We start from the raw sequence: 23,158 nt of genomic DNA, 5'->3' as shown, positions 1-23,158 counted from the left end.
TCTGGCAACCAACCCCTGACGATGCAGTAGACTCTTTTCAGCTTTTGTTTAAATTGTGCCTTCCTTTGGCACTTCAACAAACCTCACTGGTTTATCCTCTTTTCCCATATCCTGTTTTCTCAATGTTTTGCTTCTGAACCACTCAATATTGCAACTTCATGTGGCCTACTTTTATTGCAGTGAAAACACCAGAGCTTTTTCATTTCTCTTTCCATTTCATGGGTTTCCTTTTTACCCTATGGTAAACTATTTTAACTGCCTTCAGTGAGATCTCCTTTTCCCTTACCACCTGAGGATTTCTCTTTTCCCCAATTTCTATCACTTGCGGATTTATGAACTAACTCATGATCATCTGTCATTTCTGCTACTAATCTTGCAGTTTTAACTCTCTGCTCTTTCATATGAGTCCTCATTACTTCAGGAAGTGACTTTTTGAATTCCTTCAAAATAAGTATCCCTCTAAAAGCATCATTTATTTAATCTATTTTAAATACCCTTATCCACCTGTCAAAATTATTTTGTCTGATCTTTTCTCACAAAATGTACGTTTGACCAGGTTCCCTCTTTGAATTCCCGAAACGTTGTCTGTAGGCCTCTGGTACTAGTTCATATCCACTGAAGATGGCCTTTTTTGCCACCTCATACTTCCCTGATAGTGATGCAAATATCTCACGAGCTCTACTTCCAACTTTGTTTGGATAAAGAATACACACATGGTCACCGGCCATTTGATTTGTTTAGCCATTTTCTCAAATGAAATCAAAAAGGCTCTACGTCCTTCGTGTCAAATTTAGGCAATGCTTGGGCATCTTTAAACTGATTCCCACCAGGCCTTTGGCAATCATGGGATTGCTCTTCATCACTGTCCTCATCACTACTCCTAACTTTGATCTCTACCTCACTCATTTTAAGTTGACTTTGTGTTTTTAGTTCCAACATCCAAAGTTCAAAAACTCTGTCTGTCTTTCTTTCATCTGCTAGGGTCTTCCCTTCTTGTTTACTTTTTGTTCTGCTAGTGTTTTTCTCTTTTCCCCTTTCTGTTGCCTCTAATTCAAGCTGCTTCATTTGCAATTGGATTTTAGCCATTTCCAATTACTCTGTAAATGTCAAGCTATTGCTGCACTTATTTCCCATTTTGCACAGACAAAGGCAATTCCAACTACAGCTTCAGAGAAGTAGGAACTGCAGATGCTGGAGAATCTGAGATAACAAGGTGGAGAGCTGGATGAACACAGCAGGCCAAGCAACATCAGAGGAGCAGGAAGGCTGACGTATTGCCAGCTTTAAAGTAATACACACTTTTTATTCTTACTCCAGAGTTAAAACACAAACAAAGATTTGAATAACTTAACTCAATTGGAAAACTTAACAGGCTGACATCTAGGCCCGAAATGTCAGCCTTCCTGCTCCTCTGATGCTGCTTGGCCTGCTGTGTTCAGCCAGCTGTACACCTTGTTATCTCCAACTACAGCTTGTCTGCCAATTCTAAAAGCTTTGCCATGCTCACGTTCTGTAAAGCCCCTAAATTGACTTATCACTATTGTAGATCATAGAATCCCTACAGTGTGGAAAGTTCGGCCCATCAAGTCCACATTGACCCTCCGAGAATCCCACCCAGACCCAACCCCCTATAAGCCACCTAATCTCACATCCCTGAACACTGTGGATAATTTAGCATGGCCAGTCCCCCTTAACTGCACATTTTTGGACTGTGGGGGGAAACTGGAGCACCCAGAGGAAACCCGTGCAGACACGGGGAGGATGTGCAAACTCCACATAGACAGTCGTCTGAGAGTGGAATTGAACCCAGATCCCTGTGGCTGTGAGGCAGCAGTGCTAACCCCTGAGCCACCAACCCCCAGCAAACTCTGAGTGACCAAAAGAGCCATCACTACACAAGGCACGCCCTGTTAAACTGACCAAATGCAACACCCGAAAAGAGAACATCAGCATTCACTGTCTTTAAGCCCAATAACTCTAAACCCAACCTGGACTTAAGAGATATTGATTCTGACAAGAACCCTCAATTTGTTATGGACCAGGTAAAACCACTCAAAATATAATAAGAAGATAGCCTAGACTTCAACTTTTTCCTACTTTTAAAAGCAAGTGTAAGTCATGTGTTCTGGATGCAATTCAATTGGTTGAACTGCCAGTTTTGAAGCAATACACGTTTTATTCTTACTCCAGAATTAAAACACAAACAAAAATTTGAATAACTTAACTCTAATGGAAAACTTAACAGATTATTTAACTTCTAAATAATAACTGTACGAATATAGTGATATCCATAAACCCAACCTTGGAAAAGGCAAATTCAGTAAAATAGATGATCTCACATACAACTCTGTCCACAAGTCGAGAATCCAAGCTTTTACCAGTAACAGAGAGAGAAAATTCACCTTCCCCATCCAGCTTTAAGACCCCAACAACTGCTGGAAGTTAAACTAAAATCCTGGTTCTGTTGGAGCTTAACCCTACACCTTCAGGCTGCTTCTCTTGTTTCAACTTAAAAAGAAAAAGGCCTCACAAGCTGGTTACTGGATGGGAGCAGACCCCTCAGGACCTCTATCTCACTGCCCACCGTGTAAGAGAGAACCTGGGAGGGGGACGTTAGTGGGCTGGTCTGATTTCATTTTACTTACCCCCCCCCCCCCCCCCCCCCATCTTCACATATGCCTGTGGGGTGGAATGAGGGAGCATTGTAAAATTTGACTGAAGTGCGGTGTGAGAAGTTGGTCATCCTGCATCTGGAATCCAACTAGTCATTTATAACAGTTCAGCGTAACTTTGCTTCATACTCAATGTCTCTATTCATAAAACTGAGGAACCTGTATGCTTTTTTAACAGCTTCGTTAATTTGTCCTTCAAAGATTTTTGTATCTCCATTCCCAGGTCTCTGGGATCCTGTACCATTTTTAAAAATACATCATTTTGTTTGTATTTCTTCTTTCTTCTGACAAAAGTACACTATTTTACACTTCTCCTTAATAATCCTTGATTATTTGAGAGTCGCAAACCATAACTTTTGATTCTGTATTTCGGTTAAGCAGGACAAGGAGGCACTTACAGCCGCTTCTAGCCTGTTACTGTCCTTTCATTATTTCCCTCATTTCCTTATTCTGTGCCGTCTTGCTCGGTGCACACAAGCCCAGGTGATTGATATATATTGGTGATAGCAGTGGCCCTTGCACTGGCCCCCAAAGGACACTACTGTATACTTCCTTCCAGTCTGAGAAACGACTATTCACCATTACTCACTTCCTGTCCCTTAGCTGATTTTGTATTAACTTAGTCACTCTCCTAATACTCCCATGGGCTTCAATTTTTCTAATAATTCTCTTATGTAGCATTTTATCAAATACCTTTTTGAAAGTCCATACGAATAGTATTTACTACACTATCTTGATCAATCCTTTCTAATACTTAATAAGTAGAATGATCATGCCAAGTTTAACAGTTGCACATGTTATTTATTGACAGCTTCGATTAGCAGAAAGAATTTTTATAAGACTCATACAGCAGTCCATGACATGTTGAAAGGGAGACTGGCTCCATCCAGATTGCATTTGTTCTCTGCTAATCTGTATAACGAATTTTGTGAACAACTTCTGAACCTTGGAGCTGAAGGCACCAATAATTTGTATGACCTTATCTGGTAGGTGATTGCAACCATAATTTGGTGTAAGAAATGCTCTGTAAAGTTTGTCTGTTACAAATACTTATTTTCATATTTTTTGTATCTCAATGTCATAAAATTTCTTTTTTTCATAAATGTTACATTAACTTTGCATTTTTGCTTTTGCATATTTTTCAAACAAAACACTGTTATTGAGAGTCTATACATGTTGAGATCACATAGACTAGGATATACCTGATCAGTAATAATCCCATTCCTTGTTCTATCATAACAATGGAAACAACTTAACCTTGAAATTGATCATTTAGAGCCATATTAGACACAAAATCATCCTGTAACTACGTTTTGTAAACTCTGTCTAGTGCAACAATACTTTTTTAGGATATGCGATACAGAAAGAACCCAAACCCAGAAAAGATACTTTGACTTATTGTATCAAAGCCAAATGTTTTTGTCTTAGTTGTTTGAAGGCTTTGATAAGAACTCTGTGAAAGGCATTTGCCCTTCTTACATCACGCAACATACAAAAAGACAATAATACCTAATGAGAAAATTGTAAAATGTTATAGTGGGTTCACTAAATTTCTGTGATCCCACACCAAACCAAACCCTTGTTTGCTTTCAATAAAAAAAGAGGATGTTATTCACATTTTACATTTTTTTGGGAGTAAGTAATGTAATCTTTGTTTGAAAAATTCTTCATTTATTTGCAGGCATAGTATGTATCCTGCAGTGGTGAACAACCTGTTTGGAAAAGGCATGTGTCCCACTGATAAATACACACTTGGGGAGTTTGAAGATCACTTCCAGAAGTTTGATAGAGATTTCAAATTTGGTTCCCAGTTGCCAGAATTTTTACTAAGGTGTATTATCCATTCTATAATTGTGTATGTTTAGAGTTGGATCTAGAAGTGGTGAATTTTCTGTTGGTTAATCACTGCAGCTTTAGCTTCAAACTTAAACATCTCAATGACCACATTTTAAAATTATGAGAGGCATAGTTAGCGTTGACAGAAAGAAACATTTTCCCCTGGATCAATGATAAGGGGACATAGGTTTAAGGTAAGAAGCAGGAGGTTTAGACAGAATGTGAGGAAAAACCTTTCACCCAGAGGGTGGCGGGAATCTGGAACTCGCTGATTGTAAGGGTGGTAGAGACAGAAACATTCACAACATTTTAGAAAGTATTTTGATGTGCTATTACAATGCCAAGGCATGCAAAGTGCTGGCAAATAGGATTAGAATAATTAGGTGGTTGTTTTCTATCAGCACACGCTTGATGCGTGGAAGGGCTAATTTCTGTTTTGTAGAATGCTATAAAAGGCCAGACCTAGGTTATTTGAACTGCTGGTATAGCTTTGAGTATCATTTGCCTTTCAGCTCCAGTCCTGCAGTTTATAATGATAAAAATTTAACCACAGAAGGAGATAACAAGGTGTAGAGCTGGATGAACACAGCAGGCCAAGCTGCATCATAGGAGCAGGAAGGCTGACATTTTGGGTCTAGACCCTTCATCAGAAATGGGGGAGGGGAATGGGGTGTTTCAAAATAAACAGAGAGAGAGGGGGAGGCGGATCAAAGATGGACAGAGAAGAAGATAGGTGGAGAGGAGGCAGACAAGTCAAAGAGATGGCGATGGAGCCAGTAGAGGTGAGTGTAGGTGGGGAGGTAGGGAGGAGATAGGTCAGTCCAAGGAAGATGGACAGGTCAAGGGGGTGGGGTGAGATAAATAAGTAGGAAATCGGGGTGCGACTTGAGGTGGCAGGAGGGAATAGTGAGAGGATGAACAGGTTAGGGAGGCGGGGATGAGCTGGGCTGGTTTTAGGATGTGGCAGGAGGAGGGGAGATTTTGAAGTTTGTGAAATCCGCATTCATACCATTGGGCTGCAGGGTTCCCAGGTAGAATATGAGTTGCTGTTCCTGCAATCTTAGGGTGGCATCATTGTGGCACTGCAGGAGGCCCAGGATGGACATGTCCTCTGTGAAATGTGAGGGGGAGTTGAAATGGTTCGCGACTGGGAGGTGCAGTTGTTTATTGCGAACCAAGCGTAGGTGTTCTGCAAAGTGGTCCCCAAGCCTCCGCTTGGTTTCCCCGATGTAGAGGAAGCCACACCAGGTACAATGGATACAGTATACCACATTGGCAGATGTGCAGGTGAACATCTGCTTGATGTGGAAAGTCTTCTTGGGGCCTGGGATGAGGGTGAGGGAGGAGGTATGGGGGGGTCACTTCCTGCAGTTGCAGGGAAAAGTGCTGGGGTTGGAGGGGAATGTGGAGTGGACAAGGGAGAGAGTGGTCCCTCCGGAAAGCAGACAAGGGTGGGGTCCATTTCTGCATCTACACTTTCCAATCTCTTACAATTTGAGAAATATTCTGCACAACTTTTTCTCCCAACAAAGTGAATAACCTAACTTTTTTCCACATTGTGCCACCTCCCATGTTCTTGGCCACTCACTAAGCCTGTCTGAAACCTCCTCATATCACTTTACAATTTTCTCACAACACACTTAGCTTCTATCATCTATAAATTTGGGAATCTTACGTTTGGTCCCCAACTTCAAATCATTGATATCTATTGTGAAAAGTCAATGCCCAAATACTGATCTTTGCAGTAATCCACTTGTCACAACCAGCTAATGTGAGACTGACCCTCTTAGTCGTACGACTTTCTGTCTGTTAGCCATGCTAGTATATTACCTCCTATACCATGCCCTTTGTTTTTTTTTATAACCAGCCTCCTGTGTGGGACTTTATCAAAAGCACTCTAAAAACCTTTGCATCCTATTTCAATCAGCTCTCCTTTATCAATTTTGTGAATAGTGTTCAGAAATCCAAAATATTAGTCAAATATGATTTCCTATCTGCAAACCCATGCTGACAATGCCCAGTTAGATTGCTATCAATCAGATGTCTATTTAGTCCATTCTTTATAATAAATTCTATTATTTTCCATGTTATTAATGCAAAGCTAACAGGTCTGTACTTCCCAATTTTCTCTCTCATTCCCTTCTTAAGTGGGGTGGCATACTTCCTTTTAATCTGCAGGAATCATTTCAGAATCCATAGAATTTTGAAGATAATTGTCAACATATTAAATATCTCTATAGCCACCTCCTTCAACACTCTGGAATGTAGACCATCAGGTCAAAGAGAATTATCAATTTTCAACCAATTCATTTCTCCAATATAATCTTCTTACTAATACTAACTTCCCTCAACTCCTCTTTCTCCCTACTTGTTGGATTTGCAGTTCTGGGTGATTTTTTTTTGAGTATATTCCATGAAATCATACGTAAAGTATTAACTTAGCTTCTGAGTCATTTCTCTATTTCCCATTATAAATTCTCCTGAATCTGCCTGTAATTGACCCACATTTATTTTAATCAAACATTCCTTTCTTAAATCAACAGAAGATTTTCTGAGATAACAAAGTGTGAAGCTGGATGAACACAGCAGGCCGAGCAGCATCTCAGGAGCACAAAGGCTGACGTTTCAGGCCTAGACCCTTCATCAGCTGAAGCGGAGATGGATTGCAAAAATAAGTTAAATAGCATAATTGGGCATTGTCAGCTTATGTTAAATAAGCAATATATATTCTTTAAAAATTATTACATGACTTACACCATCTACACATTCTTTCAAGGTACAAAAACTCAGTCAACTCTGACTAACGAGGAAATTCAGAATTAAATAAGATTAAAAGAAAAGACCAATGATGCTGCCAGAAATAGCAGTAATTCTGAGGACTGGGAGGTTTACAAGGGAGTTCCAAGAAATTGATAAAGAAAGGGAGTATAGAATATGGATGAAAATCGAGGAACATACAGAAAGGAACCAGAAACTCTTCTGATCAGAGATAATGGGAACTGCAGATGCTGGAGAATCCAAGATAACAAAGTGTGAAGCTGGATGAACACAGCAGGCCAAGCAGCATCTCAGGAGCACAAAGGCTGACGTTTCGGGTCTAGACCCTTCATCAGATGATAGGTGTTGGAGATTGTTATCCAGATTTGTCCGACTTTGGCAAATCCAAATGAAGAGGGCTGTAGAGATGGCTTTAAACTAATTGGGGGAGGAGCATTTGAGAGAGGGGAAATGTAGGCTCACAAAGCAAGAGGATATGACAGCATTACAGAGCAGCTGCTTGGATATTGATACCTCGAGTGGGACAGGAACGGGCCAATAAAATGGCAGGAAATAAGGTCAAAGGGGGAAAAAATAACAAAAAGACAAAATTAATGGTTCTTTACTTGAATATACACAGGTCAGTGTAAAATAAAGAAACTAATTGCAAAAATACAGGTAAATGGGTATGGTCATATAGCTATTGCAGAGACATGGTTACAAGGAGATCAGAGCTAGGAACTAAATATTCTAGGGTATGTGATTTACCAAAAGGACTGGTAGGTAAAAGAGTGTGGTGTGGTCGTATTGTTCATACCAGATGGAATAAGTATAATATCAAGAAACAATTTTGGATCAGAAGATGTAGAATCTACATGAATGGAGGTAAGAAACAAAAAGGGGAAGATGACTTTAGTAGAGTAGTCAGTAGATGCTGAAAAGTAGTTATTTGATAGGATTCGAAATAAATCAGGCGATAATAAGGGCGTGGAACAAAGATGGTACATTATTCATGAGAAAACTTAATCTTGACGTGGATTAGGATAATCAGATTGGTGGAGGGAGAACCTGAGGAAGAATTCTTGGTTTGTGTTTTGGACAGCTTTCTAGAACAATCCAACCAGGGATTGAGCTATTTCAGATTTGTTGTTGTGTAATGGAGGTAGGTTTAATAAATGATGTCAGACTAGAAGATCCCCTTGGAAACTATGACCATAAAATGGTAAAACTTAGCATTCGGTTTGAGAGGGAGAACTTTGGTCAAAAACAACTGTGCTAAGCTTAAATGAGAGAAATTTACAAAGAATGAGCACACAGATGGCTAGAATGGACTGGGGAATGACGTTAGCAGCAAAGGCAGTTGAGGAAGAATGGCAGATGCTTCAGACAATAGTTTATTGTCCACAGCAAATATATATCCCAGTGAGAAAGAAGGATTGTATAAAGGGGATAAACCAACCACAGTAAACTGGGAAAGTTAAGTATGTCATTATAAGACCATAAGAAACAGGAACAGGAGAAATTGAAAGAAAAACACAAACCACGTGGCAAAAATTGATGATAAGACAGAGAATTGGGAAAGTTTAAAAAAACCAATAGCTAGCGGATTGGTCAACTAATAAAAAATAGAGTTCAGATAGGGGCACAATTTCAAGATGGTATTCTGTGATTAGTAGATTAGCACAGGAAACAATACTGAGGCCATATACAAGAACCAAGTTAGTGGGAATTTCTGTGGTGGGATGACTGAGTCTACAGCTGGATATTGCCACTTAAGCGAGAGGGCAGAAGCTTGGCAGTTGGACGATATGTTGGGAAAATGTGAGTTATGCACTTTGGCAGGAAGAATAGAAGAGCTGAATATTATTTAAATGGAGAAAGTGACAGCACCGAGGGGTTTGGGAGTCGTCATAGATAAATCGTTAAAAATAAACTAGCATGAAAGTAATGAGAAAGGTAAGTGGAATTTTGGCCTTTATTCAAGGGGAATTGAGTGTAAAAATAGTTTTTTTTTAAATTATAAGAAGACATTAGCCAGACCACAGCTGGATACAGTGAACAGTTTTGTTCCCTTATCTAAGGAAATACTCGCATTGAATACAGTTCAGAGAAGGGTTCCTGGCTTGAACTTGGGTTTGGAGGTGTGTTTTATGAAGAGAAGTTGAGTAGGTTGGGCCAGTACTCATTGGAATGAATAAGATTTTTAGGATATTTGACTTGGTAGATGCGGAAAGGTTATTTATCCTTGTGGAAGAATCTAGGACCAGAGGGCATAATCTCAGAATAAAGGTTTGCCCTTTTAAGACAGAGAAAAGGAAGAATTTCATATCTGAGAGTAATGAATTTGTAGAATTTATATATCGCAGAAAGCTGTCAAGGCTGGATCTTTAGGTATATTCAAGGCTCAGATAGATATTATTAATCAGTGAGGAAATTGAGTGTTTTGGGAAAACGGCAGGAAAGTAGAGTTGAGGATTTTTTAGATTAGCCATGATCTTATTGAATGGCAAAGCAGATTTGATGGGGTGAATAACATACCTCTGCTCCTATGTGTTGTGGACAGCATAATTTGATGACAGCATTTTATATTAGTCTCAAAATGATTCAATTATAATGTTAAAAGTTGAGTAAAAGATTTGCAGTTGTTTTAGCAAAATCTGACCTTTAAAACTGACTGACCATAAATTGATTGAGTGGAGTGTGTGATCACGCCATTCTCAGCATTGATCCACTGTTGCTCATGCACATGCTATCATCGCAGTAAAATCTCCTTTTAGCCTCTGCTCAAAGGAAATAATCCTGCTGTCTTTCCTCACAGCTGCAGTTTTCCGGGAGTAAATCCCTTTTTGCCCTCTCCAGTACATTAGAAACACCGAAGATCAGAGCAGGAGGAGGCCATTAGGCCCTTCAAGCCTAATGCACCATTCATCACGATCATGGCTAATCATCCAACTCCAATAGCCTAATCCTGCTTTCATCCATAACCTTTGATTCGATCCGCTCCAAGTGCTATATCTAGCCATCTCTTGAATACATTCATTGTTTTGGCATCAGCTACTTCCTGTGGTAGTGAATTCCACACGGCCATCACTCTTTGGCTGAAGAAATGTCTCCTCATCTCCGTCCTAAATGGTCTACCCCAAATGCTCATTCTGTGACCCCTGGCTCTGGACACACCCTCCATTGGGAACATCCTTCCTGCATCAACCCTGCCTAGTCTTGTTAGAATTCTATAAATCTGTATGAGATCCCCCCCTCATTTGTCTGAACTTCAGCGAAAACAATCCTATCCTAGTCAATTCCCTCAAATGTCAGCCCCGCCATCCGCAAAATCAGTCTGGTAAACTTTAGCTGTACTCCCTCGAGAGCAAGATCATCCTTCCTCAGAAAAGGACACCGAAACTGGACACGATATTCTAGGTGTGACCTCATCAAGGCCCTGAACAACTGCAACACCTCATCTTTGCTTCTATACTCTCAACCTCTCGCAACGAAGGTCAACATGCCATTTGCCTTCTTTACCGCCTCCTGCACGCTCCCCTCTTGCAATTTACAGCCATTCAGCTGGTAACTACCTTCTTGTTTTTGCTTCCAAAATGAATAACTTCACATTTATCCAAATTATTCTGCATCTATCATTGATTTGCCCACTCACCCAACCTGTCCAGATCATGCTGAAAGATCTCTGCAATCTTGTCACAGTTCACCCTCCCACCCAACATGGTATCATCTGCAAACTTTGGGATGTTACATTTTGTTTTCTCATCCAAATCAATAATATATATAATGAATAGCTAGTTATTCCCTACCAATGTGAAAAGGATCCATTAGTTCCTACACTTTGTTTCCTCTCTGCCAACCATTTGAATACAACTCCCCCATCCCATGTTCTTTACAATAATCTCTTACGCGGGACTTTTCAAATGCTTTCTGAAAACCCAAATATACCACATTGACTGGATCCCACTTGTCAACTCTGCTAGTTATATTTTCATAGAATTCCAACCGACTTGTCAGGCATGATTCCCCCTTCATAAATCCATGCTGACTCTGTTCCTGTTAATGCTTTTTAAATGCTCCTTGATGATGGATTTGAGAATTTTCCCCATTACTGATGTTAGGCTTACTGGCCTATAACTCCCTGTTTTCGCTCTACCTCCTTTTTTGAATACTGGAGTGACATTAGCCACCCTCCAATCTGCAGGGATTGTTCCTGAGCCTATAGAATCCTGGAAGATGACCACTAATGCATCCACTATTTCTAGAGCCACTTTTTTAAGTACTCTGGGATGTAGATAATCAGGCCCTGGGGATTTATCCGCCTTCAATCTCATCAATTTTCCCAGCACCATCTCTCTACTAGTATTGATCTCCCTCAATTCTTCCTGCTCACTAAATCTTGCATTCTCCAACATTTCTGGTATTTGATTTGTGTCCTCTTTTGTGTAGATAGAACCAAAGTATGTATACAGTACCTCAGCCATTTCTTTGCCCCTATTATACATCTGCACCCCCCCCCCCATTTCTGACTGTAGGGACTTACAATTGTCTTCACCCATCTCTTTCTTTTCACGTACTTATAGAAATTCTTAGTGTCAGTCTTTATGTTCCCTTCAAGCTTACTTTTATACTGTATTTTCTCCTTCTTAATTAATTCAGTGTTGTATAAACTGATCAACCAATTAACCACTGTACTGTTTTTCTGGGAAATGAATAATATAGCTCTTTCATTGAAATAAGAAACTTGATACAAGCTTTTTCTGTTGCTTATACCTTTCAAACTTTCTATGGATTTTTCCGTGTCACTTTTTAATACAGAAGTCTTTTCTTAAATTTTTGCTGACTTAAAGCAGAAATGTGGAATATACAGTACTGCCAAAGAGATTAATGACATTTTGAAAAGAGCTGTTTGAACATCTTACTTGAAGTGGGATTGAGGGCACCATGATGATTTCTGGAATTAATCTTAACTTGCTTAAAGCTTAGAAATGTCACACCAAAGAATGAATGAATAATGTACAATGAGATAGCAGGAACTGTAGTTGCTGGAGAATCTGAGATAACAAGATGCAGAGCTGGATGAACACAGCAGGCCAAGCAGCATCAGAGGAGTGGGAAGGCTGATGTTTTGGGCCTAGGGTCTGATCAAGGGTCTAGGCCCAAAACATCAGCCTTCCTGCTCCTCTGATGCTGTTTGGCCTGCTGTGGTTATCCAGCTCTGCACCTTGTTATCTCGAATAATGTACAATATTAGGTTAATTAGATAATCATTTGAAACTTCTTTTTCTTTCTTCATTCATCATGGGATGAAGGCATCACTGGCTAGGCCAGCATTTGTTGTCCATCCCTATTGCCCAGAGGGTGGTTAAGTGTCAGTCACATTGCTGTGGGTTAGAAGTCACATGTTGGCCAGACCAGGTAAGGATGGCAGTTTCATTCTCCAAAGGGCATTAAAGAACTAGATACATTTTTCTGACAATCGGCAATGGATTCATGGTCATCATTAGTCTCTTAATTCTAGATTTTGTTTTTCTCTATCGAATTCAAATTCAGATTCTACCATCTGCCGTGGTGGGATTTGAACCCTGGACCCCATTAGAACATTTCTGAGTCTCTGGATTAACAGTCCAGCAATAATACAAGACCGTCACCTCCCCATCTTTTTGGAACAGCGAGTAACTAAAAGATCATTGACATATAATATATACATGTATGGTCTATGGAATAAATGGATTTTCTTGTTTTAGGCTTTTTAAAATGTTTTAATTTGCTTTATTGCAGGATCAATTCAACAGTTTTATCTCTAGACCATATCTACTTCCTAAGAGTACAGTAGCTCAGTTGGTAGCCCTCCTACCTGTGAACACTGGCTCAAATCATCCTCCAGGATTTGTATGTAAATAGAGAAAGGGCAATAACTAAATTATTGAACTCTGTTGAGCTCTTAATACTATATGCAGTTTTAACATACAACGAAACTGGAGTTAATTAGGAATGGAGTTGCCAGTGGAAGATTACCAAAAAAAACTTACGTCATTAGTAAAGTCAACATTCATTAATTTGGCTGGTAAATATTTTCAGAATGTATACTGTGCCAGTATGCCGCAAATGCAATAAATTACCTTTTTTTGCTAGCCAAAATTTAAAGACCTTTTCTAACTAAAATTACGAATACATTTTGGCTGTTTAACTTATACAGACTTGTTAATATTTATCGTACACATTTTTGATGTATAGCAATATGTTTATATAATGTTTTCACACGATTTGTCCTTCAAATAAAAATTGTTGTTTTTAAAATATTTTTGAAGTTTTACACATTCAGTGTTTTTTTTTCATTCGTTCATGGGATGTTGGCATTGCTGGCTGGGTCAGAATTTATTTTCCACCTCTAATTGTCCTTGAGAAGGTGGTGATGAACTGCTTCTTTGAACATCTACAGTCCGTTTTCTGTAGGTAGACCCACAAAGGTATGAGGGAGGGAGGTCCAGGCTGTTCACCAGGAATAGTTAAAGAAAGGTGATATATTTCCAAGTGAGGATGGTGTGTGGCTTGGCGGAGAACTTTCACGTAGTGGTGTTCCATGTATCTGCAGCTCTTGTCCTTTCAGATGGTAGTGGTGCTGTCTAAGGAGCCTTGGAGAATTTAGTTAGCTTAGGATAGTTGAAATGAACATCTATAATTTTGATTCCAATGAACATGCTACCAGCCTGATAACTAACTTCTGATTCTTTCCTGGCTTAATATCTTATTTGGTTCTTATTGCAATTAGTTATTTTTCCAGTGGTGTTCTACAGTGTCACGGAATATGAACATACTATCAGGCATTGTAATGGGCTGATTGCTAAGACTTGCTACAATATTAGCTAGATAGTAATAATTAAACACTCAATTGATCAGGCAGTGAGAGAGTGGCATACAGCTGATGTCACTAGACTTGCTATTTCAGAACCTCAGGTTAGTTTTTAAATACTACCGTGACAAATGGTGAAATCTGAATTTATCAAAAATATGGAATAAGAAGTCCATCCAGTGACCAGCGTTGATTGTTTAAAAACATCCATCTGGCTCAGGAAGGAAATTTGCCATCCTTGTCTGTTCTGGCCCACGTTTGAGCCCAGACCTACAGTAATGTGACCTACAGACATACTGGTAACTAGTTATGCAACAAATGTTGGCCTAGCCAGTGACATTCACATCCAAACAGTGAACAAAAGAATTCTTCCATGCTACTATGTAGGCAGATACATTGCATTTAACACCAGAGTTGATTAAATTAATATGAGTCATGCCATTTCAAAATGTTGGAAGGCCAGAGGACACCTGTAATTGTACGAAAAGGAGAGGCAAATAATTTAATCTTAGTGTCCAAGAAGACATTTCAGATTCGCCATCTTACAATTCCTACACTAAAATACATTCACACTTTCTAATCTTGTCCTCCAGCTGTCTGCCATAACTGTACCATCACTTAATTCCTAGATATAAGATGAAAAGACTGTTTTGTAAGAAACCTTACAATGCAAGCTCTTATTTTCTAAAGTGTTTTCTGTGATTAATGTGTCCCTACAGCAAGCAATGAATACTGTCATTGCTGCTGTTAATGCCATCTGTATCTATACTGGATGACCCATTTTACAGGAATGGAAGTTCCTATTCCTCTAGGAGGGAGATTCATTTGCAGTTTAAATTACAAAATTATTTAAGAAAGGCTAATACCATCAATTTATATCTTTTCCAGACATTGTTGCAGCACCTTTTAGACACTTTGAATGGGAACTCTACTGCTAATTACTGTTTATTGTTGCTCTGGGCTTCTCAAGCAAATGCACTTCCAGTAAGTACCATATTCAAACATTAGCTGACCTTTTCCTGTCCAATTGACCTAATGAAAATGGTAACAATCATGAAATAATTATGATTGTGGGATGTCAATGACTTGTACTTCTATTGCTTGACCTTTGGAAAATCAGAACTTTTTTCCACATTTGCAGAACATGATATCTAAAAGACTTTTCAGTTACACATACTCTTGATACTAAAAGGAGTTTGTCCTTTAAAATAATCTTTAGAGATTCAATGATTTGACTTTTTAAGGTATCTGGATGGGTACATGAATAGGAAGGGTTTAGATAGATATGGGCCAAATTCTGGCAAATGGGACTAGATTAATTTAGGATATTTTGTCAGCGTGGATGAGTTGGACTGAAGGATCTGTTTCCATGTTGTACAGCTCTATGACTCCATTACCTTTAGAAGGTATTGGAAAGCTGTCTTTTTGAACCACTGCAGTCCATGTGGTATAGATACAACACAATGCTTTTTGAAGAGAGTTCCTGGATTTTGATCCAGCGTCAGTGGAAATTTATTTCCATAAGAGCACAGGAGACTTGATGGAGAATGGGAGGTGGCACGATTTCTGTTCTCCAGCTGCCTTTGCTCTCCTAGCTGGCAGAGGTCATGGGTTAGAAAGATAGGGATGACAAGTTGCTGCAGTGATGATGCAGATGTTACACATTGCGGGTGCTGTGCATTGGTGGTAGAGGGAATGTATATTTAAGTTGGGGTGTTTGATTGTTAATCAGGTGGATTGCTTTGTTCTTGATGTTGGTGAGTTTCCTAAGTGTTGTTTGGAGCTTCACTCATCCAGGAAATTGCACAATATTTCATCATACTCCTGTCCTGTGTTTTGTAGACTGTGGACAGGCTTCAGGAGGTGACTACTCAGCACAGATTTCCTAGCCTCTAATCTGCTCTTGTAGCCACACTATTTGTATGACTGGTCAGTTCAATTTCTATCAGTGTCCACTCTTAGGTTGTTGACAGTGGAGGACTTAGCAATATCAATGTTTCGAATATTAAGGGGAGATGGTTAGAACAATTCTTGCTGATGATGGACTTTGCCAACTACTCTTAAAACTTGCATGATGTTAATATTACTTGCCACAATGAGTTAAGATCCAAATGTTGTCTAGATCTTGCTGTGAGTGAACATTGCACTCTTAACAAACTGAAATAGGCTATATTTTATAAAATACTGATGTTCTAAACTATCTCTTCAAGCTCAGAATGGAGCATGTGATGACTTAGTTTTGCCCAGCAATAAGCTGAAATGACTTGGTTTATGTTTCCTTCCCAAAATCCACAAACCTGCCTGCCCTGGTCGACCCATTGTCTCCGCCTGCTCCTGCCCCACCGAACTCATCACCTATCTGATGAAGGGTCCAGGCCCGAAACGTCAGCTTTTGTGCTCCTGAGATGCTGCTTGGCCTGCTGTGTTCATCCAGCCTCACATTTTATTATCTTGGAATCTCCAGCATCTGCAGTTCCCATTATCTCTGACCTATCTGGTTCCATTTTCTCCCCATTGGTCCAGGAACTTGTGATCTACATTCCGCGACACCACCTACGCCCTCCTCCTCCAGAATTTCCAATTCCCCGGTCCCCAACACCTCATTTTCATAACGGTCTTCCAGTCCCTATACACCCGCATTCCCCATGCAGATGGCCACAAGGCCCTCCGCTTCTTCCTGTCCCACAGGCCCAACCAGTCCCCCTCCACCGACACCCTCATCTGCCTAGCCGAACTCATCCTCACCCTCAACACCTTCTCCTTCAATTCCTCCCACTTCCTACAGACAAAGCAGGTGGCCATGGGTACCCGCATGGGCCCAAGCTATGCCTGTGTCTTTGTAGGTTACGTGGAACAATCCCCCTTCAGTACCCACACTGGCCCTAAACTCCACCTCTTCCTCTGTTACATTGATGACTGTATCGGCGCTGCCTTGTGCTCCCAAGAGGAGCTCGAACTGTTCATCAACTTGAACTACACCTTCTACCCCAACCTCAAGTTCACCTGAACCATCTCCTACATATCCCTCATCTTCTTGAACCTCTCTGTCTCTATCTCAGGCAACCACCTAGAAACCGATATCCATTTCAAGCCCACCGACTCCCACAGCTACCTAGAATACACCTCCTCCCATCCACCTTCCTGCAAAAATTCCATTCCCTATTCCCAATTCCTTCGCCTCCACCGCATATGCTCCCAGGATGAGGCATTCCACTCACGTACATCTCAGATATCCTCGTTCTTCAAGGACCGCAACTTCACCCCCACGGTGGTCAAGAACGCCCTTGACCGTGTCTCCCGCATTTCCCGCACCTCATCCCTCAAATCCCATGCCCGCAATAACTGCCAAAACAGAATCCCCCTCGTCCTCACGTACCACCCCACCAACCTCCGGATACAACGCATCATCCTCCAACACTTCCGCCATCTACAATCCGACCCCACCACCAAAGACACTTTTCCCTCCCATCCTTGTCTGCTTTCTAGAGGGACCTCTCTCTCCGTGACTCGCTTGTCCGCTCCACACTCCCCTCCAACCCCACCATGCCCGGCACTTTCCCCGACAACCGCAGGAAGTGCTACACTTGCCCCCACACCTCCTCCCTCACCCCCATCCCAGGCCCCAAGAAGACTTTCCACATCAAGCAGATGTTCACCTGCATATCTGCCAATGTGGTATACTGCATCCGCTGTACCCATTGTGGCCTCCTCTACATCGGGGAAACCAAGCAGAGGCTTGGGGACCGCTTTGCAGAACACCAATGCTTGGTTCGCAATGAACAACTGCACCTCCCAGTCGCAAACAATTTCAACTCCCCTTCACATTCCGCAGAGGACATGTCCATCCTGGGCCTCCTGCAGTGCCACAATGATGCCACCCAAAGGTTGCAGGAACAGCAACTCATATTCCACTTTGGAACTCTGCAGCCCAATGGTATCAATGTGGATTTCACAAGCTTCAAAATCTCCCCTCCCCCCACTGCATCCCAAAACCAACCCAGCTCGTCCCCACCTCCCTAACCTGTTCTTCCTCTCACCTATCCCCTCCTCCCACCTGAAGCCAAACCTCCATTTCCTACCTACTAACCTCATTTTCCCCCTCCTTGACCTGTCCTTCCTTCCTGGACTGACCTATCCCCTCCCTACCTCCCCACCTACACTCACCTCTACAGGCTCCATTCCCAGCCCTTTAACTTGTCTGTTCTCTGTCCACCTATCTTCTCCTCTATCCATCTTCGATCCCCCTCCCCCTCTGTCCCTCTTTATTTCAAAACCCTCTCCCCCATCCCCCTTTTCTGATGAATGGTCTAGGCCCGAAACGTCGTCTTTTGTGCTCCTAAGATGCTGCTTGGCCTGCTGTGTTCGTCCAGCTCCACGCTTTGTTATCTTGGATTCTCCAGCATCTGCAGTTCCCGTTATCTCTGGTTGATGTGGGGTTTTGTGGTCCTGGTGAACTTCTGTTGAAACTCCCATGTTGATTTTCTCTCTTGAGCCTAATGGCAGAAGCAGCTGCCCTGCCTTTGGACAAATTGTTTCAAAGACTTGGAATAAAGGGAGAGGGTGAGGGACAGAGACAGGAGCTACTATGGTCTGCGAGGTGAGGGAAAAAGGTTCTTTCTGTGTTCGCTACCGGACAGATAGTGAGCGAAAGGAAGTTCTGCTGGAACGTAGTGATACTGGGAGATTCATTATGATGTGGGCAGGGGATGGAATGAATAGAGTTGTGCTGCTGGGTGTTGCTTTGGGATTTATCAGAAGACTAAAGGAAAGGACCTTTGATGGTCACTTGATGTTGTAACATAGCGAAACAGGGGCTATGTAGCCCACTGGAAACTGGGAGTAGCTTTGGACTATGCTGCCTATGGTGACTGTAATTCTGCAAATGGTATGCTGTAGCTTAAGTGCAGTTGAATTTGAGTGTGTTAACAAGGATGTTGTCTTTAGTGCATTTGTAGCCTACAAAATAATTCCTGGTGGATTTTGTTTTCTATATATTTATTCAGTAAAATTCTTAAACTATGCAATCTTGCTGTGAGATCCCAGGTATCAGTCACTGGGAATTCAGAGCTTATTTTTAAATTAGATCTCCATGAGGATCTTAAGCACTTGAGGAATCGCAAACCGTACTGAACGCTGTGCAATCTTTGACGAATGTCCTCATTTGTAACATTATGTTGGAGAGAAAATCATTAATGAAATAGGCGAAGATGGATGGTCTTAGAAAACCACAGAGAGGAGTGCCTGAATTGATATTCTGGAACTGAGATTAGCCCACAACATTAACAACCTTTTTTTCTTTTTGGGCTACATAATGATTCAACCGGGGAGAGTTTTTCTTAATTCCCATGGACTTTAGTGCCATGACCTTAGATCGATCAATCAGTTTTGCTTATGTCTAAGCTAATAAAACTGCTGTGCTGCTTTGGCTGTAATTATTCCGCTAGTTTATTAGTCCTTCTTCAGTTCATTAGTTTACAGAAGTGAACATTGTGAATATGTGAACATTGTGAATATGTAGTATAATTGTTACTGTTTCTCTTTTCAAGATCACATTCTGGACTCTTGCATTTATTATTTCAAATCCATTTGTTTATAAGACTGTTATGAAGGAACTATGTTCTGTCGTTGGTGATCAAGGTAATTGTTCTAAAAACTTTTACTAGTGGATAAAAATATTTTGGTTATCATTGTTTCGAAGATATAATGAATAGAAGTCCGTATGTTTTCCATAAATGCTATCCTGATTACAAGGGTACAGATTTTCCAGCAATTTTCCACAACACACATCAAATACATTGCTCTGGTATTTGTATGAACAAATGAAATAGGACCAGAAGTAGACCATTCAGCCCCTCAAGCCTGCTACATCATTCAGTAAGGTCATGGCTGATCTGTTTGTGTTTTATGTTCCATATTCCCACCTATCTCGGTAACTCTTGATTCCCCTGCCCAACAAGAACCTATCTAGTTCTGTCTTAAAATTTTTCATGGTCACATCACTACCATCTTCTAAGGCAGAGTTCCCTAATCTCTCAGCCCTCTGAGTTATACAGTTTCATCTCATCTCTGTCCTGATAATGCAATCCCTAATTTTAAAACTGTGCCACTAGTTTTGGATTCACCCACACCCACGAGAGGAAGTAGCCTTTCCACATCCACTTTGGCAAAATCATTCAGGATATTGTACACTTCAGTTAGGTCAGCCCTCGCTCTCCTAAAGTCCAGTGGAAACAGCCCAGGCCTGTCCAACCTCTCCTCATAAGACAATGCACTTACTTGAATCTAGTAAACTTCCTCTGAACAACCTCCAATATGTTTACACCTTTCTTGAAATAAGGACTGCAAATCTGCACATGGTATTCGAAATGTAGTCTCATCAATGCCCTGTATAGTTGAAGTATACCATCCTTATGTTTGTATTCAGTTCCTCTCATAGCAAAAGATAACATCGCATTAGCCTTCTTGGTTACATGCTCTACCTTCATGCTAACTTGCACCAGATGCAGGTACAGTTACAACATTTAAAAGACATTTGGACAGGTATATGACTAGGATAGGTTTGAAGTGATAATGGGCCAGACACTGGTAAGAGGGACTAGTTTAGTTTAGGAAACTTGGTCAGTATGGACGAGTTGGACCAAAGGGACTTTTTTTCCTGCTGTATGGCTCTATGACACTGAAATTCCTCTACACCTCAAAATTCTGCAGTAGTACTGTTTTTGAATAATATTCTTTCTATCAGCCTTTCTGCCAAAATGAACAATTTCACATTTTCCCTTTATTATACTCCATCTGTCAGCTTTTTGCCCATTCAGTCAGCCTATCTATATCTGATTGCAATTGGTTTCATCTACAAACTTACCTACCATACCTTTGCTCCCCTCACCTAAGTCATTGATGTAAATTGTAAAAAATTGAGGGCCCAACACAGACTCCCGTGCAACTCCATTTGTCAATAGATGAACAGCCATTTTTACATACTCTGTTTTCTGCCAGCCAGCTAATCTTACTGTAAGACTGTAAAAGCAATGGTAGAAATGAAAGTTCCTTCTTAAGCTACCAGCCAGTTGCATTACAATGTGAAACCAAAAACTGGGCTCACTACCAGATTTAAGTGAATTTTTATAAATACCAACTCAGTAAAGCTTATGGTGCTGTGTGCTATGAACAAAGGCTCAGGATGGCAATTGAATCTTCTAGTCATGCTAATTTGTCACACCGTACACCATGAGCTTTGATTTTGACCTTTGATGTGACACCTTATCAAGTGCCTTCACTTACACTGATTTCGAGTCATGGAGCTGCAACGCACAGGATCAGATGCTTTGGCCCAATTTGTCCATACCTACCAGATATCCTAAATTAATCTAGTCCCATTTGCCAGCATTTGGCCCATATCCTTCTGAACCTTTCCTTTTCATGGACCCATCCAAATGCCTCGTAATTGTACCAGCCTGCAGCACTTTCCCTGGCAGCTCATTCCCTGTACACACCACCATCTGTGTGAAAATTTGCCCCTTAGGTCCCTTTTAAATCTTCTCCCTCTCACTTTAAACCTATGCCATCTAGTTTTAGACTTCCCTACCATGGGAAAAAGTCTTTGGCTATTCACCCTATCGATGACCCACACAATTTTATAAACTTATAAGATCATCCCTGAGCCTCCAATGCTCCAGGGAAAATAGCTTCAGCCTATTCAGCCCATCCCTGTAGCTCACCTCTGACCCCAGCAACATCCTTGTTAATCTTTTCTGCATCCTTTCGAGTTTCACAACATCTTTCCTATAGCAGGGAGACGAAAATTGATTACAGTGTTGCAAAAGTGCCGTAACAATGTCCTGTGCAGCTGCATCACTGACATCGCAACTCCTGTACTCAATGCACTGCCTTTACTTCTGTGTGGGGGGAAATATGTCAATTGAAGGTAACTGCAGATGGTATACAACTGTGCTGCCCCCCTCTGCTGGGTCTGTCCTGATGGGATGGTAATGGTGATGTCTGGGACATTGCCTGTAAGGTATGATTCTGTGAGTATGACTGTTGCTTGATGGGTCTGTGAGACAGGTCTTCAAATTTTGGCACTAGCCCCCAGATGCTGGTAAGGAGGCCGTTGCAGCGTCAACAGGGCTGTTTTTGCCATTATCATTCTGGTGCCTATGTCAATGTCAGTGGCATTGGTGCAAGTTATTGTGAAGAACACATGCACACAGCCTTAAGCTAAATAAAAATGTTTAGGAAAGGAGGGAATTCCTTGGTGGTTTTGAATCTTATAAGCGGAACATGTGCAGTCCTTTCTGCCAGCTCGAATTCATTGAAAGAGAAATCCAATTAAGCTTCACAACCAGGTTGGCGGGCGGGGGTTGGGCAGCAATGGTCTAGTGGTATAATCACTAGACCATTAATCCAGAAACTCATCTAATGTTCTGGGGACCTGGATTCAAATCCCGCCATGGCAAATAGGGAAATTTGAATTTGATTAAAAAATATCCAGTTTTAATAATCTCCCGATGACCATGAAACCATTGTTGATTCCCAGAGAAATCCATTCACTAATGCACTTTATGGAAGGAAATTGCCATCCTCACTAGGCCTGGCCTATGTGTGACTCCAGATCCACAGCAATGAGCTTGACTTTCAACTGACTTCTGAAATAGCCTAGCAGGTCACTCAGTTGCATCAATCTAATCTCAAGAAAGGAATGAAACCAGATGGACCCCTCAGTATCAACTTAGAAACCAGAAAAGACCGAGCAGAAACAACCCTGTCAACCCTGCAAAGTTCTCCTTGCTAATATCTGAGTGTCAGTGCTGAAATTAGGGGCACTGTCTCACAGACTAGTCATGCAACAGCTTTATATAACCTATTGTTGAATATATGGTGGAAGCAGAGCGCTTGAATATTTTTTAGGCAGAGGTATACAGATTGTTATTATAAAAAGAAATGAAAGGTTATCAAGGCGTAGACAGGAATGTGAATTTGAGGTACAAACAGATTAGTCAAGATCTTACTGAAAGATGGAACAAGCTCAAGGGGCTGAATG

At 41.0% G+C, this 23,158-nt stretch overlaps 1 protein-coding gene across 1 annotated transcript in view; it reads left to right on the top strand.

Moving 5' to 3' along the window:
• LOC125452267 (24-hydroxycholesterol 7-alpha-hydroxylase) overlaps nt 1-23,158 on the top strand; it is a 36,724-nt gene that overhangs the window by 4,712 nt on the left and 8,854 nt on the right. The window contains exons 3-7 of the mRNA XM_059645703.1: nt 3,484-3,658; nt 4,354-4,503; nt 13,047-13,092; nt 15,007-15,102; nt 19,665-19,755. Coding sequence (XP_059501686.1) covers nt 3,484-3,658; nt 4,354-4,503; nt 13,047-13,092; nt 15,007-15,102; nt 19,665-19,755 — 558 coding nt within the window. The remainder of the gene's footprint in view (nt 1-3,483; nt 3,659-4,353; nt 4,504-13,046; nt 13,093-15,006; nt 15,103-19,664; nt 19,756-23,158) is intronic.

This window comes from Stegostoma tigrinum, chromosome 4 (assembly GCF_030684315.1).
Source record: "Stegostoma tigrinum isolate sSteTig4 chromosome 4, sSteTig4.hap1, whole genome shotgun sequence".
NCBI classification, from domain to species: domain Eukaryota; kingdom Metazoa; phylum Chordata; class Chondrichthyes; order Orectolobiformes; family Stegostomatidae; genus Stegostoma; species Stegostoma tigrinum.
This window is presented reverse-complemented; position numbering and strand designations above follow the sequence as displayed.